Source organism: Lagopus leucura, unplaced genomic scaffold (assembly GCF_019238085.1).
Source record: "Lagopus leucura isolate 7727_CA_CO unplaced genomic scaffold, USGS_WTPT01 Super-Scaffold_100034, whole genome shotgun sequence".
In the NCBI taxonomy this organism is placed as follows: Eukaryota; Metazoa; Chordata; class Aves; order Galliformes; family Phasianidae; genus Lagopus; species Lagopus leucura.
This window is the reverse complement of record NW_024962283.1, coordinates 1,485,454-1,505,062: the sequence shown is the minus strand read 5'-3', so window position 1 is coordinate 1,505,062 and position 19,609 is coordinate 1,485,454. Positions and strand designations below refer to the sequence as shown.

Here is a 19,609-nt window from a genome sequence, read left to right as displayed (position 1 = left end):
CTTAGATTCAGAGTTAACAATGATGTAATGTAACTGTGGAGCCACAGAGAGAATGAAATACCTCTGGCAAAAGGGAATAATTAGGGCAGAACGACAAGCAGGCAAGGATTGATATGGTGGAAAGTTGAGGAACAGGGACATTTTGAGCCTCACCTCGTTGTACTCATCATTACAGAACTTAGCACCTTCCTTCCTTCAGCACAAAGGAAATGACTGTGCTTTCCTAATCATATCCCTGTCATGCCACTTGCTTCCTCTGGGTAAACAGTCACCCCATGAAGGGCACGTTAGGATCAGGTCTGTACATGAAAAAAGGCCATTTGGAAGTGCATGTGTTCCTGAGATCAGTCCATAATCACTCTGGACAACAGAACTAAATTGAAATTATTAAAAAATTCCTTTTAGCTGAAGACAGTGTACTTTATTTCATTGAAAGAACAGGGTGGCTATATCCTTTCAATAGTAACTAACAGACTTCCATATTTAAAGTCAAACTCCACAGGCTTCAAAGCAGAGGATGAAAAATGAACTAATTCCATCAGGACTTGAACCTGGGGCACCAGAGTTCAACACTACAGCTGGAATGAAAACACACACAGAACATCCCTGCCTCAAACCTCAGAAAAGCTGAGGTGAGTCACAAGAGATTGCTGGCTTTGAAAATGCAACCTCATGTGAGTAATAAGGAAGAACTACAGCAGTACAGGTTTCCAGATGGTAATCAGCTGTCAAGGCTTCCTACCTATTCTCTGGAAATGAATTACATGCTATACTCTTAAAACCAAGTATTTACTTGTTGATAATACTGAGGACATGCTACTGTGCATGCTGAGAACAGCTGAATGGAAGGAGCACTCACAGGATACTGAACTCAACACAATTCTTCAGTTGTTAAAAGGCAATGGCAGCTAGTTTTCTGTTGTCTCAGCCTGATGCAATGAGAAGTGCTACACAACCATCAGTGTGCCATTCTGCCAATGCCCCCCTCTTGAAACATCACCAGGACTCTGCTAAACAAGCTGTTTAATTTGTAGATTTGGTGATACAAACACATCACTGAGGATCAAACCACCACTGCACACCTCTTTTTGTTGATCTGCTTGTGATAAACGTTCAGAGGATGAACACCAAGCAGCAAGACATAAGTAACTTCTGAATTTCTTTCCCTTTCTTCCTGCATTTACTGTTTAACAAAACCTTAAATTAATATCACAGCCAAACTCCTCCTTCCAGATATGCTGCTGTACTTATGGGGTAACACCACAATCGTTTGCATGCATATCACTGTAAACTGAGACACAAATCTGGCTCAACATCTTCCTATACTGAACTGTTACTCAATTCTTTCCTAATCTTCTCATCCCCTAAAAACTATGCCTTACCAAATTGCAGCTGTTCCCTTCTGTAATCAAAATTTTACACATGGAAGAGAAAGATGTTTGGCTAAATAAACCAATCTCACAGTTACATGGCTTGAAGGATTATTTGCTTGAATCATTTCCCTCCCACACACAATAGAGAAAAAAAACAGCTCACTCAGCTGACAGAGCTCAGGTTCAAAGCATTTGCTGTTGGTACACAAAGCTCTTAGCACAGGTTTTAATCTCACAAAGACAGACAGGTTTTCTACCCCAAGAAAGGATTTTATCACTATCATCAACTAAGCAGATTTGAACTGAGGTTGTGATTTCTCTTTAGCAACTATTTGCAAGGCAAGAGTTCTGAGAGACACAGATGGTGCTGTGAATAAGCCAGTCTGTGCCACAGCACAGATCCAGCCGGCTGTTGGAAGCACTCCTGCTTGCCAGCTTGGATGGACTGTGCTTGTGTGAAAGAATTACTGTGCTGGAATTGAATCAGCTCCAATTGCTGACCAGTTCTCCATCGCATCTCATGAGATACTCGTTCTTTACATGAGATTTGTCTTCCTCTCAGAAGGAAAATTTGCTAGGAATGAGATGCTTTAATCAGGACTTGGAAATGGATACTGCAGTGGGAGAAAGGGACCAGCTGCTCCTTTCAGGCAGGTCCAGCATTCTCTGGGTTACAGCACACGGAGGGGGTGAGAGAAAACATGAGCCACCATTGTCTTTGCTCACCCTGATACGCTTTGCTCGCCTCATGTCATCTGCAGTCATGGTGCTCTGCGCAGGCGCCGCGCTCTCGTCGTGCTGGGGCTGGATCTGCAGTGGGTGGCTTTCTGACTGCTGCTCCAGTGTCGGCTGTGTCTCTGATGGCACTGGAGTCTGTTCCTGCTGCTCCAGCCCATTCAGTGTTGCTTGTCTGGCCTCATCAAACTGCCCCTTGCTGGAAAAATGCAGCAAGTCCTGAAATCGCAAACCATACAGCCAGTGATTATTCCCCCCACCCACTGAAAAATGCTTTGATATCACTCAGCAGACAACCAGATTTCTACATATTTCATTGTAAGCTATAAACAAGTGTCCACACTGCTCTATTCCAATATGTTTCAGTGATAATCTCAGCAGTTCTCCACCTACAGCAGCAACATTCAGAGCACTGAGGAAGCAGCACTGCAAGAACGTAACACTTTTTGCCATAACATCATCCACATCTGACTGGACACAGGATCAAAATAATCCAGCTGTTAACAGCCAAGCAAACTTCTGCACTACAGACCTCATCACTGCTTGAACCAAAGATATTTAGGCTGACCTGTAAGAAATTTTAAGACCGAAGTCTGTAGCACAGATCAGACCTCCAGGAAAAGCAGGGAATCTCTGTCTCATTGAAACTGTTGTCACTTCGAATCATTATAAGGCATTGATATGCAGTCTCCCCTTTCTAGCAAACTAGCTGGAATGACAAACTGAAGAGTGTTAAATGAGATCATTACACTGTGCACAGTGTGTTTTACTATCCAGTTTCCAAGTTCTGCACTCTCATCTACCCAGCTGCATATATTACTTACATTTATCACACAAAGATATTCTCTTCCATTTTAGCATGACTATAAAAGAAAAGGGAGGGTGTTGGGAACAGGAAATACATACTACAATCCACATTTGTTTTCCTCAAAGTCCAGTAACTCCTTTTGGATAGAAACCTCCAGTATGAGGAGAAAAAACCCATAGATCCTTACATGCACTCACTTATAATGCAACTAAGGAACTTAAAAGGTTGAACTATGAAGAAAACCATCAGGAGTGCAACAGCTCAGGGCTGGTACTGTTCAAACATAAATGGAGGCATGGGAGGAAAAAAAGCCAAAACATCAAGATGCCAGGAGTGCAGCTGTTATAAACCATTAGTGCTTACCAGACAGACAGATTCAGTAGAACAGTATTCTATCCAAAAGGTCCCATCCTGGCCTAGGTGGCAAATTTTCACACATGCTGTCATAGAACCGTGGTCATGACACCTCAAGCCTCAATTTCTCAGGCAGATGAACTTGTGCCAGTGGGCAGACATCCAAAGACCTGGGACACTTCCCTGCTTGACTTCACAGACACATGTGAACTAAATGTGGGCCATACTCCCAGGCTGGGAGGATGTGAGCCACCACCAGCCCAGAGCCACTCAGACAAATTAGCACAGGATTGTGCCCAGTGAGTCTTGACTCTCTGAAGAGCTGGGACTTGGAGCTGGCTGCTGGCTCAATTTGCAAAGAGAGTGGCACCATCTCAAACTGTATGCATATAATGCAAAATTTAGGGCAGTTCTGCATGCTCAGAAAGCAAATAGCAGGCGTTCAGAGGCCATGTATGCCTTCCTCCCTTTGAATCAGCAATGAACTGTAACCAAGTGAGATGCCAGAAGAAAATTACCACTCCAGACACCAGCTTTCAGCCAAGCAACGAAACTGAGCCACTGATTTCTTGTGACACCTTCATAAAAGGGTCTTATGTTAACCCTATGCCCAGTCAGCATTAGACAGAATTAACATTTAATTTATATCAATGTATCACATTAGGTTCCTGCAGAATATAACTAACAGCCACAAGCAAAATAATTTTGCAGTCAGTAGGCCGACAGAAGGACCCTTTGTTAATATTAAAACATCATAAAGAATCATAGCTCTACCTGATTTAATTCCACCAGCAACAGTTATAAGAGCAGACTCTGACCTCATGTTCCAGAAAGGACAAATGTGAACCTAAATTCCCATTACAGTTTTACTGTCTAAATTACTTCTGTGATGCTGCTAAACAGCTGCAATAGCCTATCTCACTGCTACAAGATTTGGGATTAAAGTTGCTGTGGAAATGCAAGCAATTTTACAGACTTTATAGAACAGAAGTGATGTGCTCCTCCAGCAAAGACTCACACCTAGAAACATCACAATTTACTTGGGTATAAAGCAGGAGCAAGCTTTCAGCTTACACTGATGCCCTAAATTCTTCCAGTTAAACATTTACATCCCATGTGGTATCTTGTTTTCCTCCTCCCCATCCCTCAAATATACCTGTGTTCCTTCTTCACACTTCTCTCCATTTTCAATGGTCACTTCCATACGCATGAATTTGGGAGGGCGCCCCGGGCGCCTGCCTGGTCCAAACCTTCTTTTTCCTCGCCCACGACCTCTTCCTCTGGCTCTGCAGAGCACAATGCTTCAAGTTAGAGACAAGAGATGGATCTGGCATCTTCACTCATTTAATGCATTCTTACTTAGTATCAACAGCCTGCAATGAAGAACAAAATCTGAAGAAACTCTGTCACCAAAAACCATAAGCAGGTACCAACCAGTGCTCTTATGCTGCACTCTGAGAAACCACAGTACAGAACACATTATAATTTACTTTGATAATTTTGGGACTGACAGGACTACTGGCTTCCAGCAAGTGCTCAGCCATGGCAACTCTTCTTCTGGCATCCCAGGGTACGGAGTGCTGGGAAGTAACTGCACCAGCAATCCAATTTAAAGCCTGAAGCCATAACATCCCTCCCCAAAAAAGCACTCAGACACTGTAAACTGAAGGGAACAACTCTGTGTCAAAACAAACAAAAAAAAAATGCAGCCACTTAACAAATTTCAGGAACAACAAGGCACCAATGTCTACTGTTCCCTGAAGGATGGTTCTAGATTGAGTTTATAATAGGTCAGGATAACTATCTTTCCACCTCAGTGGAGAGGCAAAGCACAGGATGCCTCATTCTTTGAGCTCTGTATCTGGATACATCAGAAAAGGATCAGTATTTCACTTCTGCCATACAAAAATATTGCAGTTTAAGTCATTGTTTAAAACAAAACAAAACAAAAAAAAACTTCACCAGCTTCCCTGAAGGATTTATTTTCCTTCAGCTCCTTCTGTGGCAAAACCTCTTAAGCCGGTCAGCTTTCCGGTGCTGTATTTTCACCTCCTTGGTGCTGAGCCATTCTCTCTGAATACCCAAGTTGGTTACTAATACCTGCAGATATTAACTCTGCAAACCTTGAAGAGCAACAACATTACACAGGGACAAAGCTAAAGCTTTCAGTACCTGCTGAAGAAGTCCAGCTTCTCATCATGGGAGTTGAGGTGCTGCTGAAGCTGCTCAGAGCTCATGAAACGACGGTTGCACTCGTAACACGGCCAGTTCTTCTCTTGCTCTCTGAGAACTGTGTTCCATTGGAAAGGTCAGTAACAGCATTTCAGACACTATCAATTAAATGCCTCATTTTTTTTTTCCCCAAGCACTTCTATCCTGGGCTGTATTTCTCCACTCAAGTGGAAACAGACTGCAGAACACCCAGCACAGCCCCACTCAACATTGCTTTTAGCAATCCTCTCTGCCCTGGGACACAACTGCAGCTCCTTGTAGAAAGACAAGAAGGTCACTGGGGAAAATTCACATGAATTAGGTACCCAAAAGAGCACCTACAGCATTGTGTGGCTAGGTGCAGTCAACAGAAGTCTCTTCAACCTGAAGCAGGAGCATACAGGTTCATTTCTCAAGTACAGAAACACTTCTTTCCAGCAGTTTATAGGCCCCATACTCAAAACCAAGTTTGTCACCCAACCAGCATCACACTGCACAAACAGAAGGCAGAAAAGCCCAAGTTACCCTTGCGTTCCTCCTCAGATATGTCATGGATCTTCTGGTTCACAAACTCCGCATAAGAGGCAGCGTACCACACCTTGAGTGGGAAATACAAGGGAACATAATGCTTCCTTACATGGAAAAGAACCAAGAGGAATTCATTTGAAAAATGTTTTCTATGCAATATGCTTACTTTACTCGCCTCGACCCTAATTCCTTTTTCTCCTTTCATCCCTGTTAGTAAAGCTGTTGAGCTTAATATACCTCCACGGATGAATAAAAGAGCTTAGCTTAGAAAGCATGTCCACGTAATGTTAAGGTACAGCCTCCTCATACAAATGTGAATCTCACACCTGGCTACCACTATTCGAAAGGAAAGAAAATTCACCTCTGCAGATCTGACTGCACAGCACTGTTATTTGGGAGGGCAGTTGTACCAAAAGGAAGAATTCTTAACTCCAGGGATTTCCCATGTCTTTACACAGACAACAGGCAGCACAGCACGCAGAGACACAAGTAAAAGTGTTTTTAGAAGCAGAAGTCAAGCAAGATGGTCCTGCTTCCCAGAACAAAGGACTGCCAGGCTGCAGCCTGCTGGGCTCACTTTTAAAGTGACTCAGGAAACCTTCAGCACAGAGCCACGTGAATGGCCAAGTTTACCAGAACCTAGAATCAGATGCTTAAATTTAGCTCAAAATTCTTGTGTCACTTTTCATCTTGCTGTTTACTTAAAAAGGCTCAATTTTAAAAGATGTTCTTAAATAAGGCATGAACGGATTTCCAGCATGAAAAACCTGGGCAAGTCTTGACTGAGTCACAGGTGTTTTTGTAGCAGTGCTATGAGCAGCATTTCTAAGACCTTGGGAGACTTGCTCAGCACATACATGTTACCTGGTAGGCATTTAACTAGCTGGACAAAGGAAGAAACCTGGAGCCCCCAGACAACTCACCTGTCATGCAGTGCTCAAGTTCCCACACATTCATATTGATGCTCACTTGGCAAAGAAAACACTGTACAGGCTAGGAAATTCGCTGTCAATTACCCCAACGATTCTACCCCTAAAGACACTACTGACACATGAAGAAAAATGGTGCTTTCACAAGGAGGTCTGTACAGATTTAATTGAAGCCTGATTTCAAATTGATTTTAGACCAGTTGAAAAATGCAGTTTGGATACATTTAGAATAGATTAATAAGGTTCCCAGTGATTTGGTTTAAATAAATTAAGAACTGATTCCAGGGAAGGAAAAAGTTTCTGCTCTTAAAAATCAGCAACAAGCGTATAAGCAGGCTTTTGGTTTAGCTAAGTGTGTTTCCAACTTCCTTCTGTTAAACTGTAAGAACTCATGTGCAACAAGAATGCTCTGAAGAACAAACCATTTCCTGACACTAGCTTTCCCCTTGTCACCTCCCCAGTTCCCCAGATGATGTTAAGAAGGAAGGCTGTCTCAGCCAGCCACGCTGCTTTGAGCTCAAAGTAATCAATACATTTTTAGAGGGAACAAAAAGTCACTCACAGAGCAGTCACAACATCCTTTATCACTTTCCACATGCAAAGTTTCAAAAGTTCCAGGAAAGCCAGGTAAAGTGAAAGACCACATTCACTTAAGCACCAGAAAACATGTCAAAGGCACATAGGACTAACTGGAAAGGGCACCCAGAACTAAAAAGAACAAGACTACTGTAATAAAAATTAGATTGCATCAGCAAAATATATGCAGTGTAAAGCATGACAGTGACAAGCAAATCATTTACATGCTCTAATTTTAAGCTTCCTCATTTTATGTCTCAGCCAAACTCATTTAAAACCTGTAAGTGGCTGACTGCCGAGTTCAGTGACATTTGATTCAGGCCACCATGTGCTTTATCACAGGAAAAAGCCCTAAAAAATGCTCCAATTATTTACAGCAATCATTTCTGGCTCTTGGAGATGTGCTTATTAGGTAGCAATTGAAATCAATTCCATCAGCAGAAACTGTAAGCCCACAAATACGAGCAATGCCATACCTTGAGTTCCTGTTTGGGCTCCACGTTTTTAATGGTTGTGTAATAAATGTGGTGGCCATACTGATAAGCAACCAGGTTCTGCTCCAAGTGGTTTTGAGCTGGACGCACAAACATCATCCAGTTACAAAGAGCCTCACTAGAAAGTTCAAACCACAGGTCCTCTTGTAAATCTCTGTCTTTTCTGTCACCTTTATCAAGAGACACCTGTAATAAGAATCAGTTACACATGACTTTCCTGCAGCAGATTTGAAAGAATTCCAATTTCTAAACAAAGTCTACTGTGACTACACAACATTTACATCAGAAAAGCAACGAGCACATAGCTGATCTCTTTGCCAATGGGGATCCAAGAACAAGCAGTACACAGGAAAATACTTAGACACAGGTAGTGATTAGAGTCAGGCACAGTATGTGATGTACAGCTGTGACTGAGGCACAAGAAGCTGAACTTTCAGCAGCAGACACAGCAGATGTTGCCCGATGTTTCTAACTAGCACACCCACTGCTTCTATTTCAGGCCTCTCAGTGCCTCAAGCTGTTAAAAAAAACAAAACCCACTTCTTCAAATGAACTTGTGAATCTGTTACTGAACCTGTCTGTACTCCTAGTCAGACACTGACCACTGCTGTTAAGACTATGGACCATACATCAAGCAAATACTAGAGTAACTCCTATGATCAAGCCAGTAAACATGAAATAGAAATTAGTGAAACCCAGTTTATCTCGTGCCAATAGACTTGGCAAGGAGAACGGGAGAGAAATATCTCTCCTCTCCCCTACATCCTGGTGGAGGAAGAAGGGAAAGGAAGAAAAAACAAAATAAGTTACAGCATGATGCAAAATAAGGGCTGCAAAACATCCTCAGACTATTTTTATGTCTACACGTTGCTTCTGCCTACATGACAGTGATTCACAGCATTGCATACTTGGAGTCCTATACATCGTAACACCACAGTGTTAGAATATTCATCATGATTACTGCCTCCTTGATAAAAGGACAGATTTGAAGCCAAAGCAAGCTGCATATTTCTGAGTTACATTCAGAAATGAAGCAACACAGGCACACGTCCAGTGAAGTAGTTGATCAAGTCGCAGCCACTGATTGAAATTGACAAAAATCAAAGTTTAAATATAAATTCCTCTCCTCTCGCACACGCACACCCTTACCTTCAAATGGATATAGCAGTCTTTGAGCTCAGTTTGTCTAACCAGGGGTCCTTCAACAGGTCCAAACTGCGTGCGTTTGGGGATACGCCTTTTGGAGAAGACTCCTCCCAGAAACCTGTCTATGTAGAGCACCAAGGGGAGGCTGGCTCTTGCCTTGGTCAGCACAGGCCGGTTTGGGATTGGATGCAAAGGTCCATGTTTTGGACACACGGAGGGATGTGCATTATTGCACTCTTCACACCCTACAACACAAAGTCAGAGAGGACATGACTGTCAGACAGACACTCACGCACCAGCTCAGAAGAGACAGCCTTATCACTCTGAGCATCTTCGTCTCAGATACAGGAACATTCACTCCAATAGTCTGCCTGTCTTTTAAGAGATTAGGGAGGGTGGCCTCCCACAAAATGAAGAACTATCTCACTTTGCCTTCTATGTGACAAAGCCCAACATGAGCATACATTTCCGGATACAAAGGGCTTCAGTTATTACTGCTAAAAACACGAGAGATCTTTGACTCCATCTAGTAGAGGCCTGGTGAAAGCAAAAGAAAGGGCAGCTGAAAAGCTACATACTACTTCACATGCTTACACAGATCATTGGGATCAAACGGTCGAGGCGGATCTGGATCCCATTCATCCATGTCAGTATCTTCCCCATCTTCATCATCTTCTTCGTCCTCGTCGTCTTCCTCTTTTGTTTCCATCCTTTCCATCTGATTCTGCAGCGGTGCCAGAGGGTCAGAACCATCCACTGCCTCCATAGGAGGCAACACCTGGTTATGCACCGGTAACGATGCCTGAAGACAGAATTCACAGAAAGCAATCACAACTGGTTCACAAGGAAAAACACTCTTACAAAAACAAGCAATGAGGGCTCCTGCTGGCCTAACCTTCCTGCTTTCTCTGGTAAGGGAAAGGAGGAAGGAAAGAGACGCTACACGATACATGAATGCTGAGTGATGCCTGAAATCCCTGCTGCTGACAGTCACTCAGGACAGCTCGGGCAAGGCCTGACTTCAAGGAAGGAAAAACTGAAGTCAGAAGTTCTGGATGTTCATGAAAAGTTTCAGCAATGGAGTCCAAGCTCTCTGGAAGTTACACAGAGCCTAAAGCTGTATTTCAACTTGTTTTGTACAAACTGTCAAACCCTGCACTTCAGTACATTTTTTTTCCTCCTATCATACAATCAAATGAAAACAACCCCCAGAACACATGTGTAAAAAAAGTCAATGAGGGAGGAGATCACACCAAGACTATTTTATTCCCTCGCTATTTTAATGATTTTTTTCCTTGACTTCCCCTACATTTTAACCAACATGCAGTGCACTGAATATCCATCTGCTACACAGGTTTCTCAGGTAGGGAACAAGAAACACCAAACACAGTAAAGCTGTCAAGAGATTGGCAAGGACACCCAGAGGATGTTGGTCCTATGTGACAGTCAGAGTTACAACTACTGTTAACTTTGTTTCTCAAAGCAAGGATGATCTTAAGGTGCTTGCTCAAAACAAAACAACCCTCAGATGAGGTTTCTCTGTGTATCAGATATGATCTCTCTCGAGAAAATAACACAACACATTCTATGGTGAGATGAAGACAGTACAAATCTGTGCTAGGGTTTTTTGCATCTCCTCCCATATCACTCAGACACAGTTCATCACCTGAGACAATGAAATCAGTGTACTTTTGCATTCAAAAAGAAAAGGGTGCCTGGCAACTTACTCTATCTGCTTGTTGACCCTGCTCCAGAGCCATTTGCTGGGGGGATTCAGCAACGCTGCCGAGCACAGACAGGTTGGTGGGATTCATGCTCTGAGCAGCAGCAGGCAAGAGCACAGTTACCTAAAATTATAGGCACTCATTTTAGCACTGCATCATTTCCATTTTTCACTTGTACACGGGCAGAGCCCTGCATGCAAAGCTCCCTGGAGTCCTACTCCAGGTCAAAATCTGCAGCATTTCAATGACGTTTTTGGTACGGATGACAGACTTGAATAAAGCCTAAAAAAATCCAGAGACAACAGGAAAAGACAAAACCCAAGTTGAAAAGCTTCTCAGCCCATGTCCCACTCGTTAAAGCAGAAGCACTACCCAGCCTGGGCTTCAAAGAGGCCAAAGCCAAGCGTGATGAGCTCTTTATTTAGCTCTTGGCAAACCACTCAACTATGGTCTTTGTCTCTTCCATTTCCAAATTTACTTTCCTCCTTCTCCATTGAAAAATAAAATGAAGAATCATCTCCTGATTTCATCTGTATTCCTTCTTCTTAAGTAAACAAGACACACTATAACACAAAGAGGTGTACTGACCTTGTTGGAGGTTCAAGCACTCAAAGATGAGAGAACTCCAACAATTTTATTACATTATTTGGCCACACCATCCATTTTTTGTTCAATTTTATACCATATCTTAGCGTAGCAACAGGAAAATTAACACATTATCACACACTGTTCCCATTCATTCTGTGATAAAGCAGAACTGAACTCTCAAGAATCACCTCTCCTGTCTGCTCTGCTTATCTATGCAGCCACTCGTGCCAGCACACTGCATGACTTTCCATCCTTCTCTACAGTTGACATTATGTGGCTGCAAGTTCATGTCTCTGACTGTTAAACAGCTTTGATGCTAAAATTAAAGCCTCTGCCCCACTACAGAGTGCACAATAAATATCAGATAGAACTGAGAACAGTGAAGTATGCCAGCACTAAAGGAGCACACAAGAAAATTCATAACATAAGCAGATAGTTTTAAAACTTCAAATCTAGCTTAAAGATGTATTAAAAGTAATTTATGAAACTGCTTATAAACCTACAGGAAAAAAAGAATAAAAAGACTTCAGGGAAGTGCATGGAAGCAAATAAGAAACCTCCAGGATCACAGCTGAACTGCACACTGTTGCCATGGTGGATGCCAAGGGGCAACAGAACAGCATCCTTGTTCAGCAGTGCCAGCATCCAGAGGCTCATACAACCTCACGTCTGTTTGCACCACATATTAGCACTCCTCACTGCTAATCACACCTCAAACATCCCTAATTTTCATTTCCATGTAAGTTCCAGGCAATGCAAAGAATATAGGCATTATTTTAAAAGGAAATTTTAAAGATTTTTTTTTTCTTTAAGTAAAACTTCCCAAAGACAAAGATGCCTTTGTTCAGGGATGTCCTACATGAAATGCTGATGTAAAAACACCTGCAAAGGTAATAACTGCCATAATGAGATTGTTCTGCTGGGACTGCTGCCAGCCTGAGAAAGGAGGGCAGCCTGAAGACACACAGACAAGAACTTCTGATGCCCTTGGTGCTCAACATATTAGAGCAGCAGCTCACAGCCTACTGTCAGAGTCACCTGCACTGCAGGTAAGTATTCCATCCCCCCAGTTTCATCATATATTTACTGGGAAAGCTTGCTGAATAAGCTTTGAGGTGATCAAATACAATTTTTTGGCTTTCTGCTGGAGCAAAACTAATATGGCAAAAATATTCAAAAGGACACCTTCAAAAGACAAGCAAAAAAAGCAGCTCACAGCTCTGTGGCATTCAGAGTTTCCAGTTTAGGTCTCCTTTAAACAAGAAGCTTTATTTTCAATGCACATTCAACCCTCCACTAAGACAGCCAATACACACTGTAATGACAGCATTAGCAATATGGTGATAATTCACATCTAACACACCAGTGCTATTCCAGGGGCATTTCTATTCCCAGACCACTTCCTACAGACAAGCATGTCAACCCAGGGAAATCCCCCAAAAAGAAATAAACCAACAACTGAGTTCCTTCAGGTTCCATGCTTATTTTCCAGGGAAGTTTCTGGTAGATTGAGATCTTGGCTCAGAACCAATCTCTACCCCTTGAAAGCTTTTAGGGGCTTCTAGATATTTTGATCAGTCTGTATGGGGACAATTTCTAACTCAGTCATTGCAGAATGACATTAAAATAAAGTCAGATGTATCAGCCTGCTGACTGACTTAAAGCAATACTGTTGAAAGATTTCTCACGATATCTGGGACAGTAAATTTGTATTGGTGTTGAACATGTATTAAAAAAATAAATTCATGCTTTTTATTGACACTGATGCACAGAAGGGCCAAGATAACAGTCTCTCACCAACACCTGCTTTTTGTTCACCATCACTGGGAAGATGGTAAGTGACTGAAGGTTGTCACCTTGCTAATTCAGAGTAAGCTCTTTATGCTCTGTCACTGATGTTCCTTATCATTTGAAGCCCAAAGAAAACGATCTCTTCTTACCTGCTGTGTGGTGGCATCCTGCTGGACATAAGCCACTTGGGATGGATCTGTAAACAGAGTCTAGACAAAGTGAGAAAGGTTTATCAAACTGGCCTTGGGTTGATCATTCCCAACGCAAGCATCGCTCTGTCACCAAAATGCAATCCCCATAAGAGTAACTGCTTTGCTGGCTTTTAACATGCCTGTTAACATAGCAGACTCACTTTTCTTCCTCCAAGTTCAAAAGAGAGCTCTTCAAAAGAAAGCACGTGGATATCAGCACATCCTACATACGAATTTGGTAGGGTGAGGATGTCTGCTTTCATTTAATAGAAGATACGACAACTCCAATATTCATATGCTAGTCCTCAAGAACAGCTCTGCTGAGAGAGCTGCTACACCAGAAGAGCAAAACTCAGAGGAACACTAAGCACTGACAGCAGCTTGCCTGCTTGCTTGGCCAACATTTGAAACACCCGAGCACACAGCAGTCTGGCTCCAGCAAACCGAGGCATGAGATGGGAAGAATTCCCTTGGTGCTTTTTGCAAGATAATGTCTCGTTACTACAGTGCATTTTTTAATTTAGACTAAGTGATAACATTCAGAGAGTTGCAGATTCACTTGGTCATTAACTTCCTGGGAGATATCCTCTTGGTATCTTATCTCAGAACAGCCCACCACATAGGAACTGCTTTTTATATGGCTGAAAACTGCACAAGAGACAAGATCATGCCACAGAAGCCTACGCCAGTGCTGCTGGCAGTGTCACATACAGGCCCTTAGCAGCAATATTGCTCTGTTCTGTCCAAGAACATAAAGCACCCTGATGAAGCATGCCTATGTGTGTGTGTTTGTTTGTTGGATTTTTAAAGTCTATCCATGCAGAGGTACAGATGCATGCTATATTAACTCCACATAAACACACTCTGTCAGAGGGGAAAAAAAAAGCTTTGATATTCCATATAATTATGAGGAAAAATAACTGAGGCCTATGCAATCAACAACTTCTGTGAAGAGAGATTACAAAATTAAATTGAAGTCACCAGGATCCTCTGCAAAAAGGCAAGGCTGTTATTGTTACAATTAATAATTAAAACTGCACTGCGCAAGCAAGGACTCTTCCAGAAGACACAGATCTCTCAGCTTTTTACCAAATACAGGCAGAGGCAGAATTTCTGGAGAGACTATTAAGCATTTTCAAAAACACTTTTGATTTAATTACCACCCCGTCCACCTTTAGCGAAATAACAAGCATTTCATAATTCATAGCCTCAACATCCTTTGATTACCACATTTGCACATCAGACCGAAACGAACAGCATGAAGTCCCTGTTCAGCAAGGGGCAGATAAAAGCGTGAGGAGTAACTGCCTGCTATTTTCCAGTCACACCGCTCGCTGGCAGCTGGCTTTAATCTCAAACAAGCCTGTTTTATTTCCTAGATGCCATAAGGGAGGGGTGGGCTCAGAACCACACGTGCCTGCGTAGCTTCCACGGGATGGATGTAAACCAGCGTGTGCTCCGAGGTGTCCACGGAGGTGTACGAGGTGCCATCTGCTGTGTACACCACCTGCTGGGAGGGACGCTCCTGCTCCTCGCTGTACACAATCTGTGCCACCGTCCCTGCTTCTGGGACAAAGTGCACCTGCAAGAAAAACAGACCCTGGACTGAAACGGCTGCGGAGGCACCCACCACCTTATGCCCCAAATATCGAACCAGGTGTCAGGAAAACAACAGAAACCTCAGTGTATAATAAATATGCTTATAAACTCATCTGAATTACACTAGCAGCATAGAAATCTGGATGTAATAACTACCACTGGTTCCAGGTTTTACCCTGCATTTTAACTCAAGATCTTACTGGTACACAGCATGCATTCAAACAAGTTTTGGAACACCTCTTGAAAATTTGTAAGAGAAAACATTTGGATTTGAACTTTGAACTGTCGATTTGAACTTTCATATGGGATTTATTGGTACCTAGAAATGCAATGGAAGCAGCAGCAATGACAGCAGAACAGCAAAGTCCTAGCCTGCAGCAAGTGAGGACTTGCTCAAATGCAACAGCCCCACGTATGCAGGGATCTCCAGCAGAATCCCCTCACCTCCAGTGCCAACCCTTAAATGAGGGCTGGGAAGGGGTGGATCCTGGCTGCAGCCCTTCCATCACTCAGTGCATTGCATGCACCTGAGCTGCCCTGTGCTGGCCCTGCCTTCCCACCAGGTGCTTCATCCCTGCTTCAGGCTGTGCCTCAGCATTGCCACTACGTGCACTGTTTATTTTCTATCTTGCTTTCTGGATTTATGATAATTACTTCAGCTGGTTCCATAGTTGCAAGAGATTTTTCTGTTTGATAAACTGGCTAGCAGAATCTATTAACTTTGATTATTGCTTCAAGAAATAGGATTGCAGCTATCACAAGACAGCAGCAGTATGTTTGTGATTGCTTCTGTGGAGCACAAACAGCATCAGTAGGCAATTCACCTGTTTAAACAGGGAAACAACTGCAAACACGAAGCAGTGACTCCAATGGCTACTAGAACAGTTACCTCCAGGGCAGTTCAAATGCAAATACATTTATTTTGACTAAACATCACCTAAAATAAGCCAGAATTACTAAGTCCAGTGGTAATAGCAACATACTTATCTGCTGACACCTTTCATATGTTGAAAACCATTTTCAGTGCACAGAAAATAAATAGCACAGTTAGTAGGAAACCTAGCTTTGGTATCCACATCCATCACCGTGTTTTCACATAAAATAAGGCCACATCTGCAAATTTTATTTACTTCATTTCACCCTTTAGTTCGTTTCAGAAGACACCTGGCACTCCCCAGGGATGCTAAGCACTGATTCCATACAATAAATCCTTATGCAAACACTACAGTAAAAATGCATGCAGTGTTTCACGTTTGGAGTGCTCTGCAAATACTGATCAAACCTTTTAACTGCCACGTGCAAACAGCAGCACTGTGATCCCACTGCAGAGAACACAGGTTACTGAAGGCTGCTTTTCTTTGCAAATTTCAAAGCTGGAAGTTACCAGAAAAGCCACGATTCCTTGGCTTGTGGTTCAAATGACATGCAGTGCTCCCTTCATAACATATTCAAAGAAATAAATCAGTCTTCTAAACATTCTCAGCTGCACTGTCTCAGGGATGGAGGGACTGGCTGCACACAGCAGAATCTGACCACATTAGTCAGTGACAATTAACATTTCTCTCTTCCCCACTACCCAGATGTCTGACTGGAAAAAATTGTATTACTTTCCTAAAAAGTCCACCCACAGTTCCAGCTGATTCAATTGATGCCAACAGAATGGGCTGCCACAGACCACATATTTTCTTAATATTCATTAATCCAAATATCCTTTCGCTTTCCCACAACCGTATATATTTATTTTTGGACACTGAATGCACACTGCTACTGGTTGGTTTCATTTCATACATTTCGAATGCCTGTGTGCTCACTGCTGTGGTTTGCACAGCTCACTTTCTGGAATCACTACAAGCATGTTTCTATTTCCTCTCCAATACAAGCTGAGTTTCCAGATAGTTTCAAAAAAAAAAACAACAAAAACCAGCTGAATGGGAACATTTGCTTGCAAAGCCACTGCACTGAGCCTAATCCAGCAGAACCAGAAACCAAGGCAGAAGTCACCTGAGCAGCATTCTGGTCCTGCTCAGCAGAGTCAGGCCACACCTGAGGACTTTCTTCCTTCGAGTCCATCTCCTCCCTGCCGTGGGGCTCCACGATGGGAAATAACTACTGGAGGAATGTCTGGCTGAATAGATTCATCTCTTCACTGTGCTTCTACTTCCAGAAGAAAAGGGGATCTTCAGTAACATGGCTAGAAGGAAAGGAGATGCAGATATGAAAACACACGTGTAACAGCCCGTTTTTGTTGTGATGGAAGGGAGCTGGAGCTACCAGCTACTGCACTACAGCAACACACTGCAGAATAAAGCAGGCTTCGCTTAACGAACACAGGCATTCTCATCTTCCATTCTCAAGCACGTTGCCTAATTATTTTCTCCTTAATAGGAGCTGGGAAGAACTCAGCCATCACACGGAAGGGTACTGAACTCCTCCTGCACATCCCTCCTCAGCCACAAGCGTGCAGCAGAACATTCTGCACGTGGTCCTGCTGGCACACACAAGGTCAGAAAGCAATAAACTGTGCCCAAAATCAACATTAAACTTCTAACAGGAAAGGATGCATTCAGAGATGCATTGCTGGCCTCACGCTTACAGCCAGCCTTCTCCTCACACAGAAGGGCAGCTGGCATTCAGGTAATGTGACAAAGGCAACTTTTAGAATAAGAATAATGAAATGTAAACTCTAATTGATGCAAGTCCAAAGATCCTGACAAAGTGCTCTCAAGCTATGTTTTATTCACCTCTTGCAGTTTTACTGAGGCTTCTCAATCTGCCACTGGGAATCTCAGAAGGGTTTGTTTTTTGGCTCTGGTGATTGGTTCAGTCAGTGGTTCAGCACCTTCCCAGTTCTTCATCTCCAATGCCACACTAAATATCCACAGCCCTGGAATTAGCACAAGGCTGAGCCCATTTCGTTTCTCAGTTACTCCAATTAGCTTTGCTTTATACTCAGTGCCTCTCTGGACTGATCCAACGCCAGCACCCTGTCTGTGCACCACAAAGAAAGCAGAAGGCTCCTTGCTGATGCTTTCATTCATTTGCATTTTAAATGCAAATTATTTTAGTCATATTTTATTCCCATAAATGCCAGCAGTTGGCTCCTCAACGTCAAGCTAAAAAAAGATAAGGAAAAAAAGCAGTCCATTTCTGCCTTCTGCTGATTTCACCACGAATGAATAAGCTCTGCAGACCTGAGCACTGACTGAACCATCAGCCTCAGCCAGAACGTGGAAATCAACAGCACAGAAACATCACTGAACAGAATATGGGGGGGGTGGAAATAAATTCAAAAAGAAATCGCATCACTTCCACACACAGAGTTTGGGCAAGTTATTCCTGGGCATTGCCAGAGCCCAGCATTTGCTGTCTCATGCTGAGCAACACACTACAACACGCAGCTCTCACTTATTGGGCTCACACTGCATTAGGGCCTGGGATAAATGAACAGAAATGCTATCTCTGTTCTCGTGGCTCATTACGAGGCATCCAGAAAAGGCACCGAAAAGGAAAGAAATCGATGCACCTGCATGCTATGCTTTAGCTAGGAGATCTCATTAATATGGCAAAAAAGAACTGCAGCAGTGGACAGTGAGCACCCAGCTGTGCCTTCGGAGTGCTGAAACATGGCTCGATTACAAATAAACATAACTTATCTATTACAGCTCACATAAGCTCTGATATAGTGGGAAACATCCATCCTTACACTTTCATCCTGCTATCTCAAGGCTTCTCGCTGCGTTATTAAGGAGAAAATCCCAGGATTAATCCTATCTAATCCACCCACTTCCACTGAACTCCACGCCTCGTTCCATTGGGTTCAGACCTTTTGGTGATTGCAGAACCAAGGAACAGGGCTGTGTTAATGGAACAACAGCCTGAACAACTTCACATCAAACTGAATGCCTGCCTGCCAACTTTGTGCAACTCTGTTCATCCCAAACAGCCCTTGCTAAGTAATGGCAGTCAGAAACAAGAGCCAGCTCAGGTCATTGGACTAACAACAGCCAGCAGTTTAATCAATTAACCAATACTTAATTGCTCACAACAATAAGTGGCAAAGGTTTCACGGTTTGTTGTTTTGATCTTTAAAATAACAATAACAGAATTACATCGTTAGGAAGAATGCAATTAAATTAATCAGAGATTAAATGAAGAGAAAGGTACGGAAATGGCTCGCTCCACGTGGTGCAACAAGTGGGAGCTCTGGCTGAGTTTCCCCACCACAAATACTGGAGGTCTGAGGGCAGCTGCTGACTCACTCCAGCAGCTCATTTAGGCACAGATAACTTACAGCTTGAGAGGGAAGGAGACTCACAGTTCCACAAGGGTTTTAAATAGATGAAACTAGACGTGAAGATTCATATCTACCAGAAAAAAAAGTAAAAAGATGGAAAAGAAAGCAGCACACACAAATTTCAAGTTTTATCCTAGTTCTGAAAATTAACACATCTCAAATGTTAGGGAAAAAAAGCCAGGATGAGCCAATTCAGAGGCTCAGTGGTGTGGTTTCTATGAGTGGTGCCATTACCTATGGGTGTTTCCCCGAGAAATGAGATGCATGC

General features: G+C 42.8%; 1 protein-coding gene across 9 annotated transcripts in view; it reads right to left on the bottom strand.

Moving 5' to 3' along the window:
- Positions 1-19,609, bottom strand: part of PRDM10 (PR/SET domain 10) — a 39,756-nt gene that overhangs the window by 13,725 nt on the left and 6,422 nt on the right. For 4 of the 9 annotated variants that reach the window (XM_042882285.1, XM_042882284.1, XM_042882283.1 and 1 more), the window contains exons 2-12: positions 17,049-17,238; positions 14,866-15,030; positions 13,407-13,466; positions 10,882-11,001; positions 9,749-9,956; positions 9,158-9,399; positions 7,991-8,194; positions 6,007-6,079; positions 5,443-5,560; positions 4,427-4,556; positions 2,100-2,327 (exon numbers count right to left, since the gene is read on the bottom strand). In XM_042882285.1, the coding sequence (XP_042738219.1) occupies positions 2,100-2,327; positions 4,427-4,556; positions 5,443-5,560; positions 6,007-6,079; positions 7,991-8,194; positions 9,158-9,399; positions 9,749-9,956; positions 10,882-11,001; positions 13,407-13,466; positions 14,866-15,030; positions 17,049-17,117 (1,617 nt within the window). In that variant the 5' untranslated portion in view covers positions 17,118-17,238. Of the gene's footprint in view, positions 1-2,099; positions 2,328-4,426; positions 4,557-5,442; positions 5,561-6,006; positions 6,080-7,990; positions 8,195-9,157; positions 9,400-9,748; positions 9,957-10,881; positions 11,002-13,406; positions 13,467-14,865; positions 15,031-17,048; positions 17,763-19,609 lie in introns of those variants that run through there. The other 5 variants (XM_042882289.1, XM_042882291.1, XM_042882282.1 and 2 more) reach the window with 4 other exon arrangements.